This window comes from Nothobranchius furzeri, chromosome 18, assembly GCF_043380555.1.
Source record: "Nothobranchius furzeri strain GRZ-AD chromosome 18, NfurGRZ-RIMD1, whole genome shotgun sequence".
Classification (NCBI taxonomy): domain Eukaryota; kingdom Metazoa; phylum Chordata; class Actinopteri; order Cyprinodontiformes; family Nothobranchiidae; genus Nothobranchius; species Nothobranchius furzeri.
Window position 1 is genome coordinate 19,927,435 of NC_091758.1, and position 20,575 is coordinate 19,948,009.

The following is a 20,575-nucleotide window of genomic DNA, read 5'->3' on the forward strand; positions in this document are numbered from 1 at the left end:
AGAAAAAAAATTGAAATATTTTGCTGGACAACAATTTCATTAGCAACTGCGTCACCTATAGGCAAGACACACAAATATAGATGTTTTGATCTTGTTAGAGAAATAAAACCTTCATATTCTGTCCATGAATTTATCTTTAAGGACAACAAAATATGAAGAAAACACACAAAAAACAAACAAATAACTTGTTACTTACATAAAATAACAATTGAATATAATTAAGCGATAGATAGATAGATAGATAGATAGATAGATAGATAGATAGATAGATAGATAGATAGATAGATAGATAGATAGATAGATAGATAGATAGATAGATAGATAGATAGATAGATAGATAGAGTGAGTAGATCATGCCAGCTCATCGTGCTAGCTGAGCATGACGTCAGAACTGCTAACGTGAACGCGCACGGCGGAAGTGACTGCCTGGTGTTTGCTAGCTGCCAGGTCTAATCATGTTGTCTTCACCTCCACATGCCGCACACCTCTCCTTGGTGTGTTTGCTCCTTCTAGTTGGCTTCGAAGCATCGCTCTCCGTTTCGGCCAAGCCGACGAGTCTGAAAGAAGTGACTGACGGCAACTGGGAGAAAATCCTAACGGGAGAATGGATGATTGAATTGTCGGTGCCCTGCTAACGATAAGAGCTAACGGCTAATTCGCATAGTTTAGTTTTTGTTTTCAGTTCATAAAAATGAGCATGAATCCTCGATTTGGGTTAAAAACTCATCTTTCTATCAATGGATGTCTTTACATTCCTTTTCAATTAATAAGTTTTGAACCTGTCTTAACTTTGAAACCAGCTGCTTTTTAGCTAGCATGATTAAAAATGCTATAAGTTAGCCAGTTTGCTGGTAAACCTACACAAGAACTCGGGGTTTTAAAAAGTATGTAATACCGCATAATGTGGGATGTATAAAACCTTTTCTCTTTTAGCTACGCACCCTGGTGCCCAGCATGCCAGCAGCTGCAGCCGGTGTGGAAGGAGTTTGCAGACTGGGGGGAGGACATGGGTGTCAACGTTGCTAAAGTAGATGTGACAGAACAGCCCGGTAGGCCTGATAGACCTCTCCAAACCTAGACACTCTAGTACCTAGATGTAAAACAAATTCAAGAGTCCTCATTCCTAAAACTCTGATTGCACTACTTGGGGATATCTGGTATGATGGTGACCATTTAAGTAAATACAGAGTCTGTGTTGTGTGTGACAGATTAAGACATGCTCATTTTCACCAGCTCTCTTTATTTTTATTGACTTTTGGTTGTAGACGTGCATCTCCTTAAAACTGAATTTAATGACAGTGAAACAGTTTCTTCCTGCACGCTGACACGCTACCCATTTCCTTCCTTTTAAGGTCTGAGCGGGCGATTCATCATAACCTCTCTTCCTACTATTTATCAGTAAGTTCTTAAATTAATTGTGGTTTTCATTTCTTTTACCTTTCCATGGGTGTGTTTTGTCTGTGTATATTTAGCGATCAGTGGTTTCACATTTTTAGATCAATGAATGTTGTTTTTAGCACACCACCTCTCAGAAATCATAGAAACAGAAAACAATAAGATCAATGGAACAAGTTTGTTTTTTGCTGTCAGAGGTTTGAATAAAGTAATGCATTGTTCTTGTGAAGGAGCTATGATGTTTTGCTGTTACCAGTTAAATAATTCCCACTCAAAGCTGTACTCCAAAAACTTAACTTTTATCACATTTTATGTGATGTTTTCAGATTTGAGTGAGGCTGATCTACTAATGACTAATTTTAAATGCTTATGCAAGAGGAAACCCAAATGAACAAAAATATGGAGGAATAAAATAAAAATGAGTTTTTCTGGTTGGACTGTTGGTGCATATTAGAAATCTTCCCACAAGTTTTGAAGCAACTCCTTGTTCCCCCACAGTGGGGTCTGCTCCTTTTTGCTTTGGATGTGCTGAACTTGGCTAGAAATGAAGAGGAATGAGGGGACAAATGTTTGTATGTGGAAGGAGAGGATAACTTTAGTAGCCATGTGATGCATCCTTCTTGCTTTGCTTCCTGCTTCTACATGATGTGGAAAAACACAGTTGAAGATTTTTATTGAATACAGTAAAATGAAACTCTTCCTTGTAGTGAAAGCATTTATGTGTAATCCGATGCCAGTTACTACATTATTCTCGTAAAAAGCTCTCAAGTTGTTGGACTAAATGATGGAGTTACAGTAACTGTCCATATGCTTTCTTTCTGTTATTAATTTTGTTTTAGTTGTAAAGATGGCGTTTTTCGCAAGTACCATGGAGCTCGTACTAAAGATGACTTCCTCAGCTTTGTTGATGAACAGAAATGGACAGCAATAGAGCCGGTTTCATCTTGGTTGGGGCCTTCGTCCATTTTGTAAGTTTAATATGCTGACCATTTTTTGAAATCTATCTTGTCTGTCTGTCTGTCAAGAAAACATGGAAGAATCAGTAGCATCTTTGCATTAAAGCAGCTGGGTTTAATCTTCGGTGCTCTTTGGTCAGCAGTAGAAAAGGTTATTGTGTTGAGGCTTCATCTTGTTGTTACAGCTTGGCCGTTTTGTGCCACATCACTTGTTTTGTCTTCTTTTTCTTCTGGCAGAATGAACTCAATGTCTGCTTTGTTCAAGCTCTCCATGTTCATTCGGGTAAGTTGCACCCAGAGCAGGCATCCTTCTTTGTGTTTGAATCGTTTCAGGATAACATTAAAACATTCCAGAGTTTCATCGGGGTTTATATAAAGCTTTACGTGTGTTGATCTGGATTTAAAATGTAAAAACAAACCTGACTGTAACACTAGTGGCTCGGTTCATCCTGCCTGTAAAGCAGCTGAAACCCTTCCCTTTAACCACTGAAGCTTCCATGACACTCTTCTAAAACTCAGCAATCTGTAAAGTTCTGAGTGAATTACACAATTAAAACACGCATGATTAATAGAGATGATTTTTAGTAGTGATTTATCGCAGCCTCGTTAGTAATATGAATTTTAATGTCATTTGAGGACATGTGATGTATGAATGTGATGTTTTTCAGCGCTGTCATAACTACATGACAGAGCAGCTGGGGATCCCCGTTTGGGGGTCTTATGTCATCTTCGGTCTCGTCACCCTGTTAGCAGGCCTCGCTCTCGGTCTCGTAAGTCTTTTTCTGGAGCTTAGAGATTTTTTAGCTCAAAGTTGAGCTTCTTTAAGCACAAAATAACTAAAAACTATTCACATTTTATTCAGGTAATAATAATGTTCCTTTTTTTTATAGTTACTGGTGTTCATCGCAGACTTTGTCTTCCCCTCAAGACGGTTTTCTTCTCCTGATTACTACCAGAGTGAGTTTGAGAAAATTCTTCTACCAAACCTTAAATGTTTATAGGGATAATAGGGCTGCAGCTGTCTGATATTTTAGTGCTCGAATATCTTATTGAATCATCTGTTGATTAATCCAGTATGTATGTGATAACTCGTCAGTCGGAGAAAACAAATTCTAATGAGTTTGTATTTGTCTAGTTTAGTCTCATGAGCTTGTCTGGTTCCCTGTTTCCCATCTGATGTTTTTAATTCATATTGAACAAATTTCACCTATGTTAGTAACATTATACGTAGCATTAAAGGTGGAATATGGAACACGAACACCAAAGCAACATCTAGTGTGTGGAGGTTGTAGTTGCAACAATAGAACAAGGTTTCCAGCCGTCGGGAAACCAGTATATGTCACATTTTTCATTTGGGTCCATCTGTTGTAGGCGTCACCTAAACTCTGGTTTTAGATCTTTTCTGGTCGCTTCTCTTCTGAGAAGGATAATGACATCTTCATTTTCCACAGGGCCAGCAACCTGTAATGGTGCCCTCTTATTGGCTGGTAGATGTAAACATAAACCCAGTGCCATGCCCGTTTAAATAAATATTTGATTATTTTTTTTATTAAAATGAAGCTTTTAAAGGAAATACTGTACATTCATTCTGCACGCGCGCACACACACGCACACACACACACACACACACACACACACACACACACACACACACACACACACACACACACACACACACACACACACACACACACACACAAAACAAGTCGTCAACTTTATTCATTAAGTGTGTGTAAACTGTGGAACCACTGGAGGAGATAATGCAAAGAAGGATTCTCCAGAGAATCAAGAAAATGATGGACAACCCTGAGCATTCTCTTCACAACACTGTCCGACAACAGAAGAGTGTCTTCAGTCAGAGGCTTCTTCAGTTTCACTGCAACACTGACCGCTACTGGAGATCCTTCCTGCCAACAGTCATCGTAATTTACAATAACTCTTTGATGACTTGATTATTATTATTATTCTGAGCTACTACAGCAATCAATTACCCTCTGGGATTAATAAAGTATTTTTGAATTTGAATAAAGCACTTTACAACAGCATGAAAGCTGACCAAAGGGCTTAACGAGCCCAAACCAAAACAGTAAAAATAACAACTATTTCCTATAAAGGAAATAAGTTCAAGGCTCATTATATAAAAAAAAACTCAAACTGACTTAAAAGCGACTAAAAACGGATGAATTCTCACGCTGAATTAAAGACAACTGAGAACAGATGAGTCTTTTGAAGTGATTTATAATCTGACGGTGAGGAAGCCATCCTAATCTGAATTGGCAGTGTATTCCAAAACCTGGAGCTGCTACTGAGAAAGCTCTCTCACCCCTGAGCTTCCATTTCGTTCTCGGCACCTCCAGGAGCAGCTGGTCAGCTGACCTCAGTGACCGAGATGGGGAGTGAGCAACGAAAAGCTCACACAGATACTGCGGGGCAAGGCCATGTACAGCTTTAAAAGCCAATAAAAGCACCTTGTATTGAACCCTGAAATCAACAGGCAGCAAGTGCAGCGAAGCTAAAATTGGAGTGATGTGATCCCTCTTCCTTGAACCTGTCAATAGGCGTGCTGCTGCGTTTTGCACCAGTTGAAGATGGGAGGTGAGACTGAGGGAGACCACGCGTTACAGTAGTCAAGGCGTGATGTAATAAACAAGTGAATCACTCTCAAAATCATGAATTGAGAGCAGATGCTTAACCTTGGCAATCCTATCCTATCCTACATGGTAAAAACTAGATTTTGTTACAGCACTAGTTTGCTTTGTCCAAAGATAGGTCACTGTCAAGCCAGACTCCCAGATTGGTCGCTGCAGGTTTCAGAAATGGGGCCAGTGGATCAAGGCCAGCTGAACACGGCCCACTAGACACACTGGGACTAAAAAGCATGACCTCAGTATTGTCATTACTGAAGTGTAAAAAGAAATGCTTTACATCACAGGCGAGGTGCTGGAAATGCAGCCATGGCGCAGCGCCACCCCTGAGCCTACACTGCAATCATCCAATCTAAATTTAAATTCAAATATAGACACATTTGTAATTGTCATGTGCAATGAGTCAATACCCAGAAACTCGCCATGATCGACAAGTTTTAGCCTCTGCGTTTCGTCCACTTATCCAGGTCGGGGTGTGTGTGTGTGGGGGGGGGGGGGGGGGGGGGTGGCGTGGCAGCAATTCCATGTTACTATTTCTAAACCAGTGATCAGTTTAAAGTTCCTTCCAAATCACGGTTCGTTGCTGCTTTAGTCATTTTTCTCACTAATAATCATTTTGCTTTCTTGTGTGTGATGGCACTTGTACAAGTCACACTTTCAGCATGTGGCCAGGTCACGAGTGCCCAGCAGCCAGCGACACAAACCCACATCTCATAGCTTTTAAAAACAAGTAACTTATGCAGAATTCACTAAAGCTTGTGTTTGTTTGAAGTTCTGATTACAAAGTAGATATCTTTCTATTCGGATCACAAAATAAGACTTATCATTTTCAGGTGCATTATGATGAAGTCTTAATTTTTATTAGGCAGTAGAACATCTTGAAAAGGTGTTGTTTATTTTGAGATCCCTGCGTATACATGTAATAACTTTACCTGCCCGGAGACAGCATGCAGCTTTTGCCTGAATCACTTCTCAGGACTCAAATTAAGCTCTTTAATTATCTGTGGGGAGAAATGTCTAGTTATAGACTTAATAGATAATAAAACAAATCAGATGTTAATCCGTTTCATTTTGTTGTTTATTTTACAGAAAAACAGGTAATGGAGCAGGCCAGGTTCATCCAGCGTCAAGACGAGGACCAGGAGGCTGACGGGGAGGAAGATGATGATGATGATGACGACGACGAGGAAGAGCATGATGGAGAAAAGAATGATGTCTGGAGAAAGAGGAGGGGTTCTCCTGAGGGCCGCCCTGAACCAAAGGAGCAGGGATATGCTGATGAAGCTCTGAGGAAGAGGATGGTGGGGAGCCGTGAGGAGGAACAGGACACCTAGAGGGCCTCATGGCTCCTTTCTCTTGATCAGAGCACAGTGGAGCTGGAGGAGCCGTGGTCCTGATGCAGCAGTGTTACAAGAAATGAGTCAAAACTCTCCCCCTCCCCCTTTTTCTTCCCCTTGACCTCTTTTAACTCCCTGCTTCCTCTCCTCCCCTCCTTTGTTCTTCACAGGAGCGCTTTAGGCTCCTCCCACCGGTGTCTCCACCCGAGCCAAGGCTCCACCTGGAACATCAGAAACTTTCTTCTCACCTGTGGAAACAGGATGCTTGGCCGAGGTTTGATGAGGAAGTGCAGCACAGCAGAATTTTGTAACGCTGTTAATGCTATGCATCGTTTTGGTTTTTCCTAAAAAAAAGTGTTACAATTATAAATGGGGTTTGAGTTTTAGTACAAATACTGTAGGTAATTTTATTGTGTATAGAAAGCCTAAAAACACCGTTCTGCTTTCAGCGTTGAATAAAACCGGGAGGAATAAGCTTTTCAGAAGGTTTGTTTTACATACAAAACTTTCAGATTTTTTTATTTATGTTAAGAAAATTATCACTATTACTGTAAGGGCGTGTTCACACTTGACAAGAGTATTTCAGTTCAAATAAACAAGTATGATGTTTAAATCTGAGTGGTCCTTAACCTGGAGTGCTTTAAAACACAGATTAAATAGGAATGCAGCTTTAACCAAAGACATTCAAATATCGCTCTTTCTGATATTATACCCGTTTCATTCTTCTAGTCAAATTCTTATTTCTCTGCAGCTTCCCTTCATTTGTTTATGCAACACTTAACGCTGTTGTTTCTTTTTAAATTTTACCTCCTTTCAGAGTTTTTTTTTCTACCTTGTAGCAAATACTTTCATGTTTCAATGATATAAAAGTGAGAACATCCAAACATCGGTTTAGGTTGTAACTGCATCACACTTATGTCCTTATAAATAACAAAAGTCAGGTGTGGACATGCCTCTGAGTCATCTGTAGCTGATTCAGAAAAGAATGGTACCTTTTTAAATAGCGCAGAGTCATGTAATATTTTAACGTGCTGGAGCTTGATGACGTCACAGTTAAGAGAATATCATTAAACATCCCTCTTGCATGTCAAAGTCACTGATCACATATTTAGATTTTCATCAAACATTTTAGGACGACGACAGCGGAGATGAAATCTTCTCTGCAGATGGTTGAGGGGCAGGAACCCCTCCCTCTCTGTTCAGATAACTATAAAATAACTCCAAATGTTTTTTTCTACAGATACTGTATGCTCTGGTTTGCATCCATCAGGATTTATGTATCTTTTTCTTTCTTTTTGATGAATGTTTACTGTGAGAGCTGAAACGCTCTGCAGACCATCTAAGACAGCAGGCTGGAATGAAACGAGACTTAAGAACTTAAAAAAAAATCGGGTATTTCCTTCTTGTCCTTTTAGCATATTTTAGAAGTTTAAAACATTAAACTTTTTGTAAATCTACGTGTGGTGTCATTTTTCTTCTCTGATCCGAGCGTCTGAAGAGCAATACTGATATTGATACAAGCTAAAGATATTTCCCATTTTGTATCTTCAGCCATCCTTAAGAAGCTTAAGATTTTTATTCAATAAAATAATTTCTTACGTTTTACATGATTAAAGTATGACTTCAATAAGAATGTATTTTGTTTTTTCCATCAGAAAATGTAAACAGAAAAGTTTATTTAATTGTTGCGATGTTACTAACGTGCCACCAGAGGGCGATGTTTGTCCCACAGACACCAAAGAAAAGCAAAAGAAGATAAGTTTGGTTTAAGTTCTGTAAATTAATCTAAAACAAGCTCAAGAGCAAAGATGCATTAACCCTTTTTTAACAATTTATTTCATTCATCTTTAGGTGTGAATGAAACAAATTTCAACAAATATTTTTGTAACATTTAATAATTTACAAATAATTTATTACGTGTCCACCTCAGTGGACAGTGGGCATTCTGAACATGAAATATGTTGGCTTGACTTACTGAAGTCCAAATGGAGGGGCTCAAATGCGATAAAGTCTTCAACAGCTGTGCTTAATAGCAAAATAAATAAATAAAAAAGTTACCATCTGGAGTACCTGTCCACTGTAGTGACCAATATGCATCAAAGGGTTAAAACAAGCACAAACCACTGGAAACTGATGAGGAACCAAGTATAGAAATACAGAATTTCCAGCTTCAACAAAATGCCTTTGAGTGAGATTTTATTTAAAAAAAAATATATAACACATCTCATCAATCATCACTTCTAGGAATATATTATATTGACTGAAGTGACAAAAGTGTAATTCTTTTGAAGGTGTGAATTAAAATGAACGCTAAAACATACCGACGGGCATGGTGGTGGTAGTGTGATGGTCTGGGGCTGCTTCACTGCTTCAGGGCCTGAAACACTTCCTGTTAAAGACGGAACCATGAATTCTACTCTGGCAGAAAATCCTGTCTGACCTTTGACCTTAAACAGGCTGCTTCTGCTGGAAACCCCTTCAATGTGGCTGAATTCAAAATCTTCTGGAAAGAACAGTGGGACCAAATTCTTCCACAGTGATGTGAGACTCATTACAAAGCTGCCATTCTTGATTAAAACAGCTGCTGCCAAGGACTTTGCAACAACATAAGCAAGGATCAAGTAGTTTTCTACATAAAGCAGGTTGGCTTAGATGATCACCATTTAAAACTACATGTTGTGTTTACACAGGTAATCTTTGTTACTGAAGGTTTTTAGCTGGTATGACATTTAAGTGTAAGGGGTGTTCAAACACATTACAGCACTACACAAAATCATCAGAAATGAACATATGACAGTCGAACTCTGCCAGCAGATGTCACTCTTGCACCAGTTTGTGTTCAAATGTCCTCTGAGTATCTAGCAGTATGAACACTGTCTCTGCAGCACACGCTTTAGGTAACAGGAAATGTACTTTGATTTGTAGTAGACAAAGCTACAGCTTATATTTCCTCTCATTTGTTCTCCCAATCCCTGGGATTGCAGCTTGAGTGGCGCTCTGCACACGCTCTATTTAACGGGGGTTAAACTGTCAGAGGGAGGAGTTGGATGAGATTCCCCTGCTGCTCTGGCAGTGATTCAGTACAGCATGGTCCTGGAGTCTATGGAAAACCCTGGACAGATGCTGATGCTGTTAGGTTCTTCAGCATCATGAAGTCACTACTTGATCATTTAGCTCCATTCTGTCCATTTGGTTTTCTGTAATCACTGCTCTGACTCCTCCTGCAAAGTTCCTGGGAAGTTCAGAATAATTTTCTCCCGGTTCATTTTGCTGAGTCAACCAGTTGTTTAGTTTTACAGAATGGAGCTGCCGAAAAGTTTAGTTTTCAAAGCAGAAGGAAGCTAAAGAGTAGATCTTGTTTTATTGTCGTTTGAGATCCATGCCGAAATATTCCCCAGTGCATGAACACTTGTGTGATTTTTTTGCAGATCAGACACTTATTTATTCTGTAGCCAAGATAAAAGATCCTCACCTCAGCAGCATTGTGGCAGAAAGAAAGCAGAACTTAGAAATAATGTAGTTGGGATATTAAACAGTAATGTTACAAAAGGAGAAAGAGCAGCCATGACAGCACTATCCAAAAATGAACACATCATAATTCTACTGGCAGACAAAGAGGGACCTACAGTGTTAATGGACAAAGAAAAATACAAGCAACAGATGGTTCAGATGCTAGAGGACAAAAATGCATACAAAACACTAAAGGATCTAACAGAGCATTAAGGAGAACATGAAAAAAATACTGAACCCACTACAAGAAAAAGGCAGAATAACAGAAAAAATGTATAAACACTGGATTCTCACAGCAGACGTAATACCAAGGATCTCTGGAACTCCAAAAATGCACAAAAGAATACCCCGCTTAGACCAGTAGTAGACAGCATAGGTACACCAACATACAATATGGCAAAAGAAATCAGCAAAATCAACAGCCACTGTTAGGTATGTAAAGAAAAACTTGGTTGCTCAGCCATATTGTAAAACTGGCTGGCTGGTCATATTGTAAGGAGAAACTGTCTTTACTCAGTTTTATTGTTCAGAAGACTCAAAGGTTGTTTTCATCGATAAACTGCCGATAATATCTGAGTGTCTGTGTTTCAGTTCAATGAGAAAACCAGTTTGACAATTAAAAGTTTTAATTCTTCAAATTAAACTAATGATTTTGAAATTGACAAACAGGAAATAAACAATCAACATTGGCAACTTTGTGGGACAATCTTTAACAGTTGATATGCTGTTCTTGCTCAAATAGACCTTCTAGTGAATTTATGAAGATTGAGAATGTTGTGAGTTGTGAGAGTGATATGATGTGATTATGGATGCGTGTGGGTGCAAAGTGTGGTGAGAATTGAACATGAGGTGATTTTGCTTCAGGAAGAAACAGGTGTCTGAGTGAAAAGTGATGGTTTGAATAAACTTAGGTTTAGTTGGAAAAGATGCATCCAAATGCTAAACACCGTGTTCTGTCTCACCGAACTCTTGTGGACCCTCTTTCGGATCCGGGCCGTGGGGGATGTTGTGGTTCATCCAGATGACACTCAACGGCTGACAGGGAAGACGTAGGTGTCGAACGGAACCGGTCCAGAGTTGCCCTCGGTACACGTTGATGGTAAAGCGTTTTGTCGACGCGCTTTCTTAAGTTAATTCACTCAGAAATCATAAGACTCGGTAATGAGTCTGCGTTAGAAGTTGCGATTCAGCTATTCTGCCTGGCTTGGCAGAAACAGCGTGAAAGGGGGGAAGAACGAGCCAACAGGCTCTGCCCCCCCTTTGGTTTTCAGGTCTGTTCTCTCTCGTTGTCCAACACGAACTGGAATCATAAGACTGAAACTTACCAAAAACCTTTCTCTTCTCAAAGCAAACGTGTGCGTCATCAAATGTGTCTGGAGTTTACTGTGGGAAGATGTGTGTGGGTGTGTGTGTGCTTGAGTGTGTGTGAAGGTCAGTACCAAACATTCTCAACACTATCTAATTATGGATTCATTAAGCCATTATAATTACCCCAAAGCATAAGAACCATTCATTTGATTAAACACATTTATAATGAGCAAAATGATAATGGTTACTTTAACATTAAAATCAAGAAAAAGAAGTTTAAACTTTATGTTTTGACTTGGTCTGGGTACAACTCATGGAAACACATCTTCTGGTAGACTGCAGGTGGCTGATGTTATGGTTTCCTCCCAGACTCGCTGGCGTTCAGGTCTTAATCTGTGGGTGAAAGTTCTCAATGACCCAGCTTTGACCCAGCTGCGTCCAACACCACCATTGTGACAGAAAACCCATATTTCCTCACGTTACAGATCCCCCTTTTTGTGACGACATGGTGGTCAAGCAGAGGCCACCTGACGTCACAACCTCAATAACGTGATGCACTCGTGAAGGTAGACATCCCAGATGAAGGCAGGAACGATGAAGCGTCACCACAGGTCTCGTGTAGAAGGGAGTCTATCCTGATCAGATGATTAAGGCCAAAACTGTTGCAATCATTGTAAAGTAATCCACTTAGGGAATCTTGAAAGCAGAGCTATTTCAATAGCAGTTAATTTCATCAGCAATAATGCCAAGGTATTCAAAGGATAAGGACCAACATTGCAAAAGCAGCACAGAACTGGCAAAAGAACTAAAACAGATTACAATAAAACACAATGACATACTAATCTCACACGACATCACATCCCTGTTCACAAAAACACCAACCCATAAAACCATCGACATAGTAGTAAACAGAATCAGACAGGACAACACTTTACACAAAACAACAAACATCACAACAGATAACATAGAACAACTGATAAAACTGGTAGCAAAATCCACTTACTTCACATATGACTAAACAATATGCAAACAACTGGAAGGCTTCGCCATGAATAATCCGTAATCAGCAACCCTTTGCAAGATTTTCATGGAGGACTTAGAACAAAACGCCATAACCAGTGCCCACCCCCCAAAATACAAAATAAAATTATGGAAAGGCAACGTAGACCACATACTAGAAATTATATCAAGAGGACAAACAGAGGCACTAACACAACACCTGAACAATAACCACAACACAGAAAACATCAAATTTATATATGAGGAAGAAATAGAAGGCAGCATAACCTTCATGGACACGAAAATCGTCGGACAAAAAGACAGGACTCTTAATATGAATTCTGGGCTTCTACAGCAATCAATTTCCCTCTGGGATTAATAAAGTATTTTTGAATTGAATTGAATTTGATATAAACACATACAGGAAACCAACACACAGACCAATATTTATTATGGACATCAGAACATCCTCTATACATAAAATGTCAGTGACCAGAACATTATACCACCGAGCAAATATAATATCAGAAGAACGAGACCGTAAACAAGAGAACCAACCTAAACGAACCTGCGGATACACGACATGGGCAATAAACAAAGGAAAACAACAAACAATGACAGAAAAAATAACAACCAAAACAAAGAACCAGAAATCCAGAAAGACAAGAACCAAAGCCAGTGATGACTCTTTCTTACATCAAAGATATTACAGAAAAAATAATAGCAATAATGAAAAAACACAACATGAACACACCAACAGAACCATACACAACAGTTAGAAAAAGACTAGTACACCCAGGACATAAGTGTGGAGTCATATAAGAAATCCCATGCAAACTTTGCAATGATAATAAATAAATAATAAAACATACATAGGAGAAACTGGACACCAACTCAACACATGAATAATAGAACATAGAAGAGTGAGAAAGAAACAAGGCAAAGACTCACAAGAGCAGCAAAAAAAGAAGCAGAAAGTACAGCTAGAAAATTCCTTAAATATTTTAAAAAGGACCTGCCACCTGGCACAAGACAGTTTTTATGCAAATAAAAAAAAGCTACACACTCTAAGTTTCTAAGGATAGTTCAATCTGCCCCCAAAATAAGAAATTCTTTCAAGTTTTTTACTAATAATTTCACCATAGGAAATCAGATAGCTCAGAAATGTAATAGCCCACCTCCCAAGCCAAGCCACTCATTTTGATGTATAGTTTGTGGGGGTGACGCTGCCTTTCAAGCAGGGCCGGATTTAGCCAGTCTTACAAAGGGGTGCAGGGAAATAATTTTCGGGTGTCACATACCTCCAAATCCCTAAAATGCACTAAAAACTATGCTATCATCATTATAGTTCTTCTGTCAATATATCTATCTTTTCCATTGATCCATTCCTTACACTACCCCCTGCATTTACCCGGGCTTGGGACCGGCACAAATGGGACACTGGCTTGTTCCCTATTGGGGCTGCATTAATCTTCTATCTATCTATCTATCTATCTATCTATCTATCTATCTATCTATCTATCTATCTATCTATCTATCTATCTATCTATCTATCTATCTATCTATCTATCTATCTATCTATCTATCTATCTATCTATCTATCTATCTATCTATCTATCTATCTATCTATCTATCTATCTATCTATCTATCTATCTATCTATCTATCTATCATCTATCTATCTATCTATCTATCTATCTATCTATCTATCTATCTATCTATCTATCTATCTATCTATCTATCTATCTATCTATCTATCTATCTATCTATCTATCTATCTATCTATCTATCTATCAATCAATCAATCAATCTATCAATCTATCTATATCTATCTATCTATCTATCTATCTATCTATCTATCTATCTATCTATCTATCTATCTATCTATCTATCTATCTATCTATCTATCTATCTATCTATCTATCTTTTATTTTTTTTATGTTTTTATCATTTTATGTCTTTAATCTATTTTATTTATCTTATCTGTCTATCCTTCCATTTTTAATATATATATATATATATATATATATATATATATGTATATATGTATATATATATATATATATATATATATATATATATATATATATATATATATATACATATATATATATATATATATATATATATATATATATATATATGTATATGTATATATATATATGTATATATATATATATATATATATATATATATATATATATATATATATATATATATATATATATATATATACATATATACATATATATATATATATATTTAGAATTTTAGTTGTTTTTATTTCTTTATGGCTTTTATCAGTCATTGCAGCATCAGCCATCTGCTTTTCTGTGCAAAATCCATCCATATCTAGGCCTGTTATGGCCTTCTCGTGAGCCAGAATGACTACATTTGTTTTTCTCTCATGGAGCATGGCATGGCGTAACCATTGGACAATGGGTTTCCATAGGATCCAATAACTTTTTGAAGAAAAATGGGAGGTGGCCACTACCACCATTTTGACCGTGTCACAGGTTCCGTCAAGCCCAGACAATTCCACAAAAGGGAAGAGAAGTGGAGCTGAGGGTGGGGCTGTAAGGCTGGGATCAACTGACGACACCCGGTTGAACTAGCTACAAGCTAACCTGAAGCTAACCCAAAGCTAACGCGGAGGTGGGAGCTAAGCTAACGGAGGTAACAACCGAGCTACAACCGGAGTTAACTGTGCACAACACCTGTCCCGGCGGTGGTCCCGGAGGTCGCACCGCATCCTGTCCCGGCGGTGGTCCCAGAGGTCGCACCGCATCCTGCTTCGGCGGTGGTCCCGGAGGACGCATCGCATCCTGCTTCGGCGGTGGTCGGCGGGGGAGGGGGGGGGGGGGCGTTGGCAGTCACTATTTTTAGGGGGGCATTGCCCCTCCTTGCCCATGCCTACATCCGGGCCCGCTTTCAAGTCGCATTAATGTCCGTGGAAGAATAATAATAAAGGGGGATAATGCCAAAAACTACCCAGGTGCATAACCATAAGGGCTCTGCTTGCTGAAGCAGCAGCAGGTCTATTAATAACAAAGCGATTAATATTGAAACTCGACAACTCGAAAATTCGAAAAATTCCTGAAGAAGTTTTAAAAGGAGACCTGCCACCTGACACACGATCATTTTATTGCAAATGTAAAACATGCCACACACTCAAAATTGAAAAGGTTAGTTCAGTTTTCCCAAAATTGAGAAACTGTTCAAAGTTTATTGCTAATATTTTTGCTACGGTGATTCTGATCGTTTAGAAAAGTAATACCCCCCACGGCCGAGCCGCTCGTTTTCATGTATAATTTGTGGGGGTGCTCGCTGCCGTTTGAGCTGCATTAACGACCGTGGAAAAAGAAGAATAAAGGCGATTAATGTCAAAACCCCCACCAGGTGCATAAGAACAAGGGCCCTGCCTGAGTTTTTCCCATGAAGCACAATAAGGGTTAATAATGAAAGTGATTAATGTCAAAAGTGCAGAACAACAAGGGCCCTGCCAGCATCATCATTAGCATCAGTTCCTAAAACGATAATAGGAATGTTCCGGAATGTTTACTGCATCACTTGGTAACTACAGAGATCAAAGGACAGCAGTTTATGACATCACTCTTGGTAACCATGGAGACCAGTCTTTATCTTACAAACACTTGTGACTCCATTCGATACACACTGTTTCGCCTTACAGTTTTCTGATTGTTTGGGACAGATTGTTGAGAATTTTGTTGCAGTTTTATTTTTAAACTCATCAATAATTATAGTTATACATTATAACGTACTGACATGTTTGTAAAATAGTATTTATACTTTAGTATATATTTTTATATGTTTGTATACATTTATATTCTTGAATAAATTTATATGAAATAAAACCCCTTCTACTGAATCGCCACCGTATCGTGGTGATCCTGTTGTCTGGAGGCTTCGTCCCAGGAAAGCCCCCACGACAAACCAGACTTAGGAAAAGGGTCAGACTAAAAGCGGTTCATCGTCCTTAAATTCACAGGTCTACTTAAAGTTGATTTCCTAATTATTCTCCTTTTTCCTTTTGTACTAAACGGTGTGTCCCACCTATAGTGGCGTCCACACTAGCTGGAGGGCAAGAACCCCGTCTCCAGCCATAACTTACAGGTGCTGGCCAGTAAATTAGAATATCATCAAAAGGTTGAAAATATTTCAGTAATTCCATTCAAAACGTGAAACTTGTACATTATATTCATGCAATGCACACAGACCAATGTATTTCCAATGTTCATTACATTTAAATTTGATATTCATAAGTGACAACTAATGAAAACTCCAAATTTGGTATCTCAAAAAATTAGAATATTCTGAAAAGGCTGAATATAGAAGACACCTGCTGCCACTCTAATCAGCTGATTTACTCAAAACACCTGCAAAGGCCTTTAAAAGGTCCCTCAGTCTTGTTTTGAAGGCACCACAATCATGGGGAAGACTTCTGACTTAACAGCTGTCCAAAAGACAATCATTGACACCTTGCACAAGGAGGGCAAGACACAAAAGGTGATTGCTAAAGAAGCTGGCTGTCCGCAGAGCTCTGTGTCCAAGCACATTAACAGACAGGCGAAGGGACGGAAAAAATGTGGTAGAAAAAAGTGTACAAGCTCTAGGGATAACCGCACCCTGCAGAGAATTGTGACGACAAACCCATTCAAAAATGTGGGGGAGATCCACAAAGAGTGGACTGCAGCTGGAGTCAGCGCTTCAAGAACCACCACGAGGAGACTCATGAAAGACATGGGATTCAGGTGTCGCATTCCGTGTGTCAAGCCACTCTTGAACAAGAAACAGCGCAAGAAGCGTCTCGCCTGGGCCAAGGACAAAAAGGACTGGACTGATGCTGAGTGGTCCAAAGTTATGTTTTCTGATGAAAGCAAGTTCTGCATTTCCTTTGGAAATCAAGGACCCAGAGTCTGGAGGAAGAGCGGAGAAGCACAGAATCCACGTTGCATGAGGTCCAGTGTAAAGTTTCCACCGTCAGTGATGGTGTGGGGTGCCATGTCATCTGCCGGTGTTGGCCCACTCTGTTTCCTGAGGTCCAGGGTCAATGCAGCCGTCTACCAGGAAGTTTTAGAACACTTCATGCTTCCTGCTGCTGACCAACTTTATGGGGATGCAGACTTCACCTTTCAACAGGACTTGGCACCTGCACACAGTGCCAAAACCACCAGCACCTGGTTCAAGGACCATGGTATCCCTGTCCTTGATTGGCCAGCAAACTCGCCTGACCTTAACCCCATAGAAAATCTATGGGGTATTGTGAAGCGGAGGATGCAATACGCTAGACCCAACAATGCAGAGGAGCTGAAGACGACTATCAGAGCAACCTGGGCTCTCATAACACCTGAGCAGTGCCACAGACTGATCGAGTCCATGCCACGCCGCATTACTGCAGTTATTGAGGCAAAAGGAGCCCCGACTAAGTATTGAGTGCTATACATGCACATTCTTTTCATGTTCATTCTTTTCAGTTGGCCAACATTAGAGAGACAAACATTTTTTCATTGGCCTTTAGAATATTCTAATTTTCTGAGATACCAGATTTGATGTTTTCATTGGTTGTCACCTATAAATATCAAAATTAAACGTAATAAACATCGGAAATACATTGGTCTGTGTGCATTGCATGAATATAATGTACAAGTTTCACGTTTTGAATGGAATTACTGAAATATTTTCAACCTTTTGATGATATTCTAATTTACTGGCCAGCACCTGTAGAGCTGTGTCTCTGTGATAAAAGCTAACAAAATAAAACCTAAAAATCCCTGAAGAAATTAAAAAAGGGACCTGCCTGCTGGCACAATATGCTCACGTAAAAATGCCTCTATGCTGGCCTGCCATCTAATTAATTCATGTACATATTGAATTGAATAGTTATGAAAGTTAAGAGTGGCATACACTCAAAATGAAAGATGTTACGATGTATTTATTGCGAATAACTTCCCTACGGTAAATCCGATCACTTAGAAAAGAAATAACACACTTTCCACGGTCGAGCCGGGCGTTCTGATATATAATTTGTGGGGGTGAAACATTTACATCAGTCTCATGACTTGTTTCTATGTTGAATGATTATAAATTGACCATAAGCATGCCCTTTTTCTTCTTCAATTTAGGCGGTCGTGGGAAGGGGAAGTCTACTGGACCTGACTCACTGCTGTTAATAGGTGGAAGGACCTTATAGGGTCCAGGGTATCTTGGGACAGGTTTTCTATTTGAGCTGTTTTCATGAATAGATGGAAGGCGGTCGACGGAATGATGCGTTGTTTGGTCAGGATTTTTCTCATAAAGGTTCAAGTTTCTCTTTGTGCGTTTATTTTCTGATTCCCCAATTCTAATTTCATGTACTTCACACTTTTTAGTGTCTTTTACTGTGAGTTTCGCCTCTTGTAGCTGTTCTCTTTGCAATGTAGGTCGCCGCTCCTTAACCTCGAGTTTACGGGCTAAATCCTTATTCTGTTTCTCCATATTTTTCATTTTGTTTTTGGTTTCTCTGCTTTCATTTCGAGCAAACAAGAATTTGTTTTCTGAGTGCTCTAAGTTCTCTTTAACTTGCTGGATCTGGTGAAGCAATGTGGAACATTTCGTTTTAAGCTGATTTGCCTCCTCGTTCTTTTGGTTCATCTGCACTGAAGTGGTGTTTCTGAGTTGCTTGAGTTCAATCTCTAATCGCTGAATTTCTGCTTGAGCATTTGACCAATTGGCTTTGAGGCGTGTTATGAGTTCTTTATATGTCTCTGTTTCCTTGAGAAGATTCTGATGTTTTTTCTGACAGCTTGTCAACGTGGACTTCAGATTGACCATCTCATCGTCTTTCTGTGTCTGGATGAGTTTCATTTTACTTACACAATAATCGTTGTGAAAGTTATTTTTCTCTGTCAGATCCAAGTTTTTCTCAGTCAAAACTTGTATTGTTTCCTCCTTTTCAGCTGTCTGTTTCTTATATATCATCAAATCATTTTCAAGATCTCTCACTTTAACCTGTAAATGGTGAAATTTAGTTTCATTCTGTCTTAGTTTCTCCTCAGTCATTGCCTTGTGGTAGTTCGACTTTTCTATTTGAAATGATGACTCTAATTCCTCCACTTGTCTTCGCTTCTCTTTTAAATCATCGGTGAGATTCTGCACTTTACTGTCCAAATCCTGTTTTTGTTGTTCAAGTCTTTCAGTGTACCGATTAAGCTCTGAAATTTTATATTTTAAACGGCAATTTTCCAACTTCAAACTCTCATTGGCTTCATGGGTGGATTTGAATTCGTTAAGTTTCTTTTCAGCTCTTCTACATTTATCGCTAATGTCTCTGTAATCATCTTCAAGCCTGCTGTATCTTTTGGTTAGTTCTGATGCGTTTGCCAAATGCCGATCAAATTCTCTATTTACATCTGATAATTTTGTGTTTAAGGCCGACGTTTCAGCTGTCACTGCAGTTGCAATATTTTCCTGCAGCTTGACTTTGGCATAAACAATGTCTCTCTTCAGTTCAGTGTTTTCATCGCTAAACTTTTGCAGTTCTTCTAAAAGGGATTCCTTAGACCAATGTTGGTACTTATTTTTAAACAAACGGGAAAGCATGTCGTCAGACGCTGAGAGTGGTTTATCAAGACCTCCCCTGTTGGTGTTCACAGTAGATGTGATGTGTCTGCGTGTGACCTAGTAGTGTTACAGTAGTGATGATGTTATCAAAGGGTGCTCAGAGATGATGTCATCAAAGGATGCTCAGAGATGATGTCATCAAAGGATGATTACAATTAGTTTGTTGGTTGCAACTGATTATAATTCGATTGTAACCATCATTTGATAAATTAATTAATATATCAAATTATATGTATTCATCAAAAGTGAATTAGTTAATTAATTACTTTTGATAAATAAATAAAATTGATAAATGAATGAATGAATTAACTAATTAATCAAATGATGTTTATATTTGATTGTAATCAATTATAAACATTCTTTGATGACATCGTCACTGTGAGACCATCAGCACACTATTTTTGTTGCTTCACCTTTTAGCCACAGAGTGTCGCTGTTGAACCGCTGCAGAAAGTGAAAGTAACTTTTTACACAAGGGCTACTAAACTATAGATCTGGTGTGTGGATTGTTGTTGTTGTTGTTGTTGTTATTAATGGGTATTAGGATGCATGTTCAGTGTTTGTATGAAGAAAAATTATAAAAGATTTAATTAAATACATGATTCTTTTTAACAAGAAATCCAAACCTTTAAAAAGCTGATCAAACTGTACTGCACACATGAGAACAGATTGACAAAATTGAAGAAATATAATTATTTCAGTTATTATTTAAATCATTCAGTAAAACACTTTTTAATTTGTTTTATCTCAGTGATGCTTGCTCTGAAAGTAAAGGATACAATAAGAAAGCTTGTAAAATAAAATGT

At 38.8% G+C, this 20,575-nt stretch overlaps 1 protein-coding gene across 1 annotated transcript; it reads left to right on the top strand.

Moving 5' to 3' along the window:
• Positions 1-393: 393 nt before the first annotated feature.
• Positions 394-6,946, top strand: tmx1 (thioredoxin-related transmembrane protein 1). The gene is made up of 8 exons (XM_015969464.3): positions 394-619; positions 934-1,049; positions 1,353-1,398; positions 2,235-2,363; positions 2,589-2,634; positions 3,020-3,121; positions 3,242-3,308; positions 6,086-6,946. The coding sequence occupies exons 1-8, from the start codon at positions 456-458 to the stop codon at positions 6,328-6,330; spliced, it is 915 nt and encodes a 304-aa protein (XP_015824950.1). The 5' UTR covers positions 394-455; the 3' UTR covers positions 6,331-6,946.
• Positions 6,947-20,575: the final 13,629 nt, after the last annotated feature.

Excerpts from the sequence above, each read along its gene's own strand:
- tmx1 (XM_015969464.3), top strand. The coding sequence starts at position 456 with ATGTTGTCTTCACCTCCACATGCCGCACACCTCTCCTTGGTGTGTTTG. Across the intron at positions 2,364-2,588 it reads TTGGGGCCTTCGTCCATTTT|AATGAACTCAATGTCTGCTT; the intron begins GTAAGTTTAATA and ends TTCTTCTGGCAG. Across the intron at positions 3,122-3,241 it reads CAGGCCTCGCTCTCGGTCTC|TTACTGGTGTTCATCGCAGA; the intron begins GTAAGTCTTTTT and ends TTTTTTTTATAG.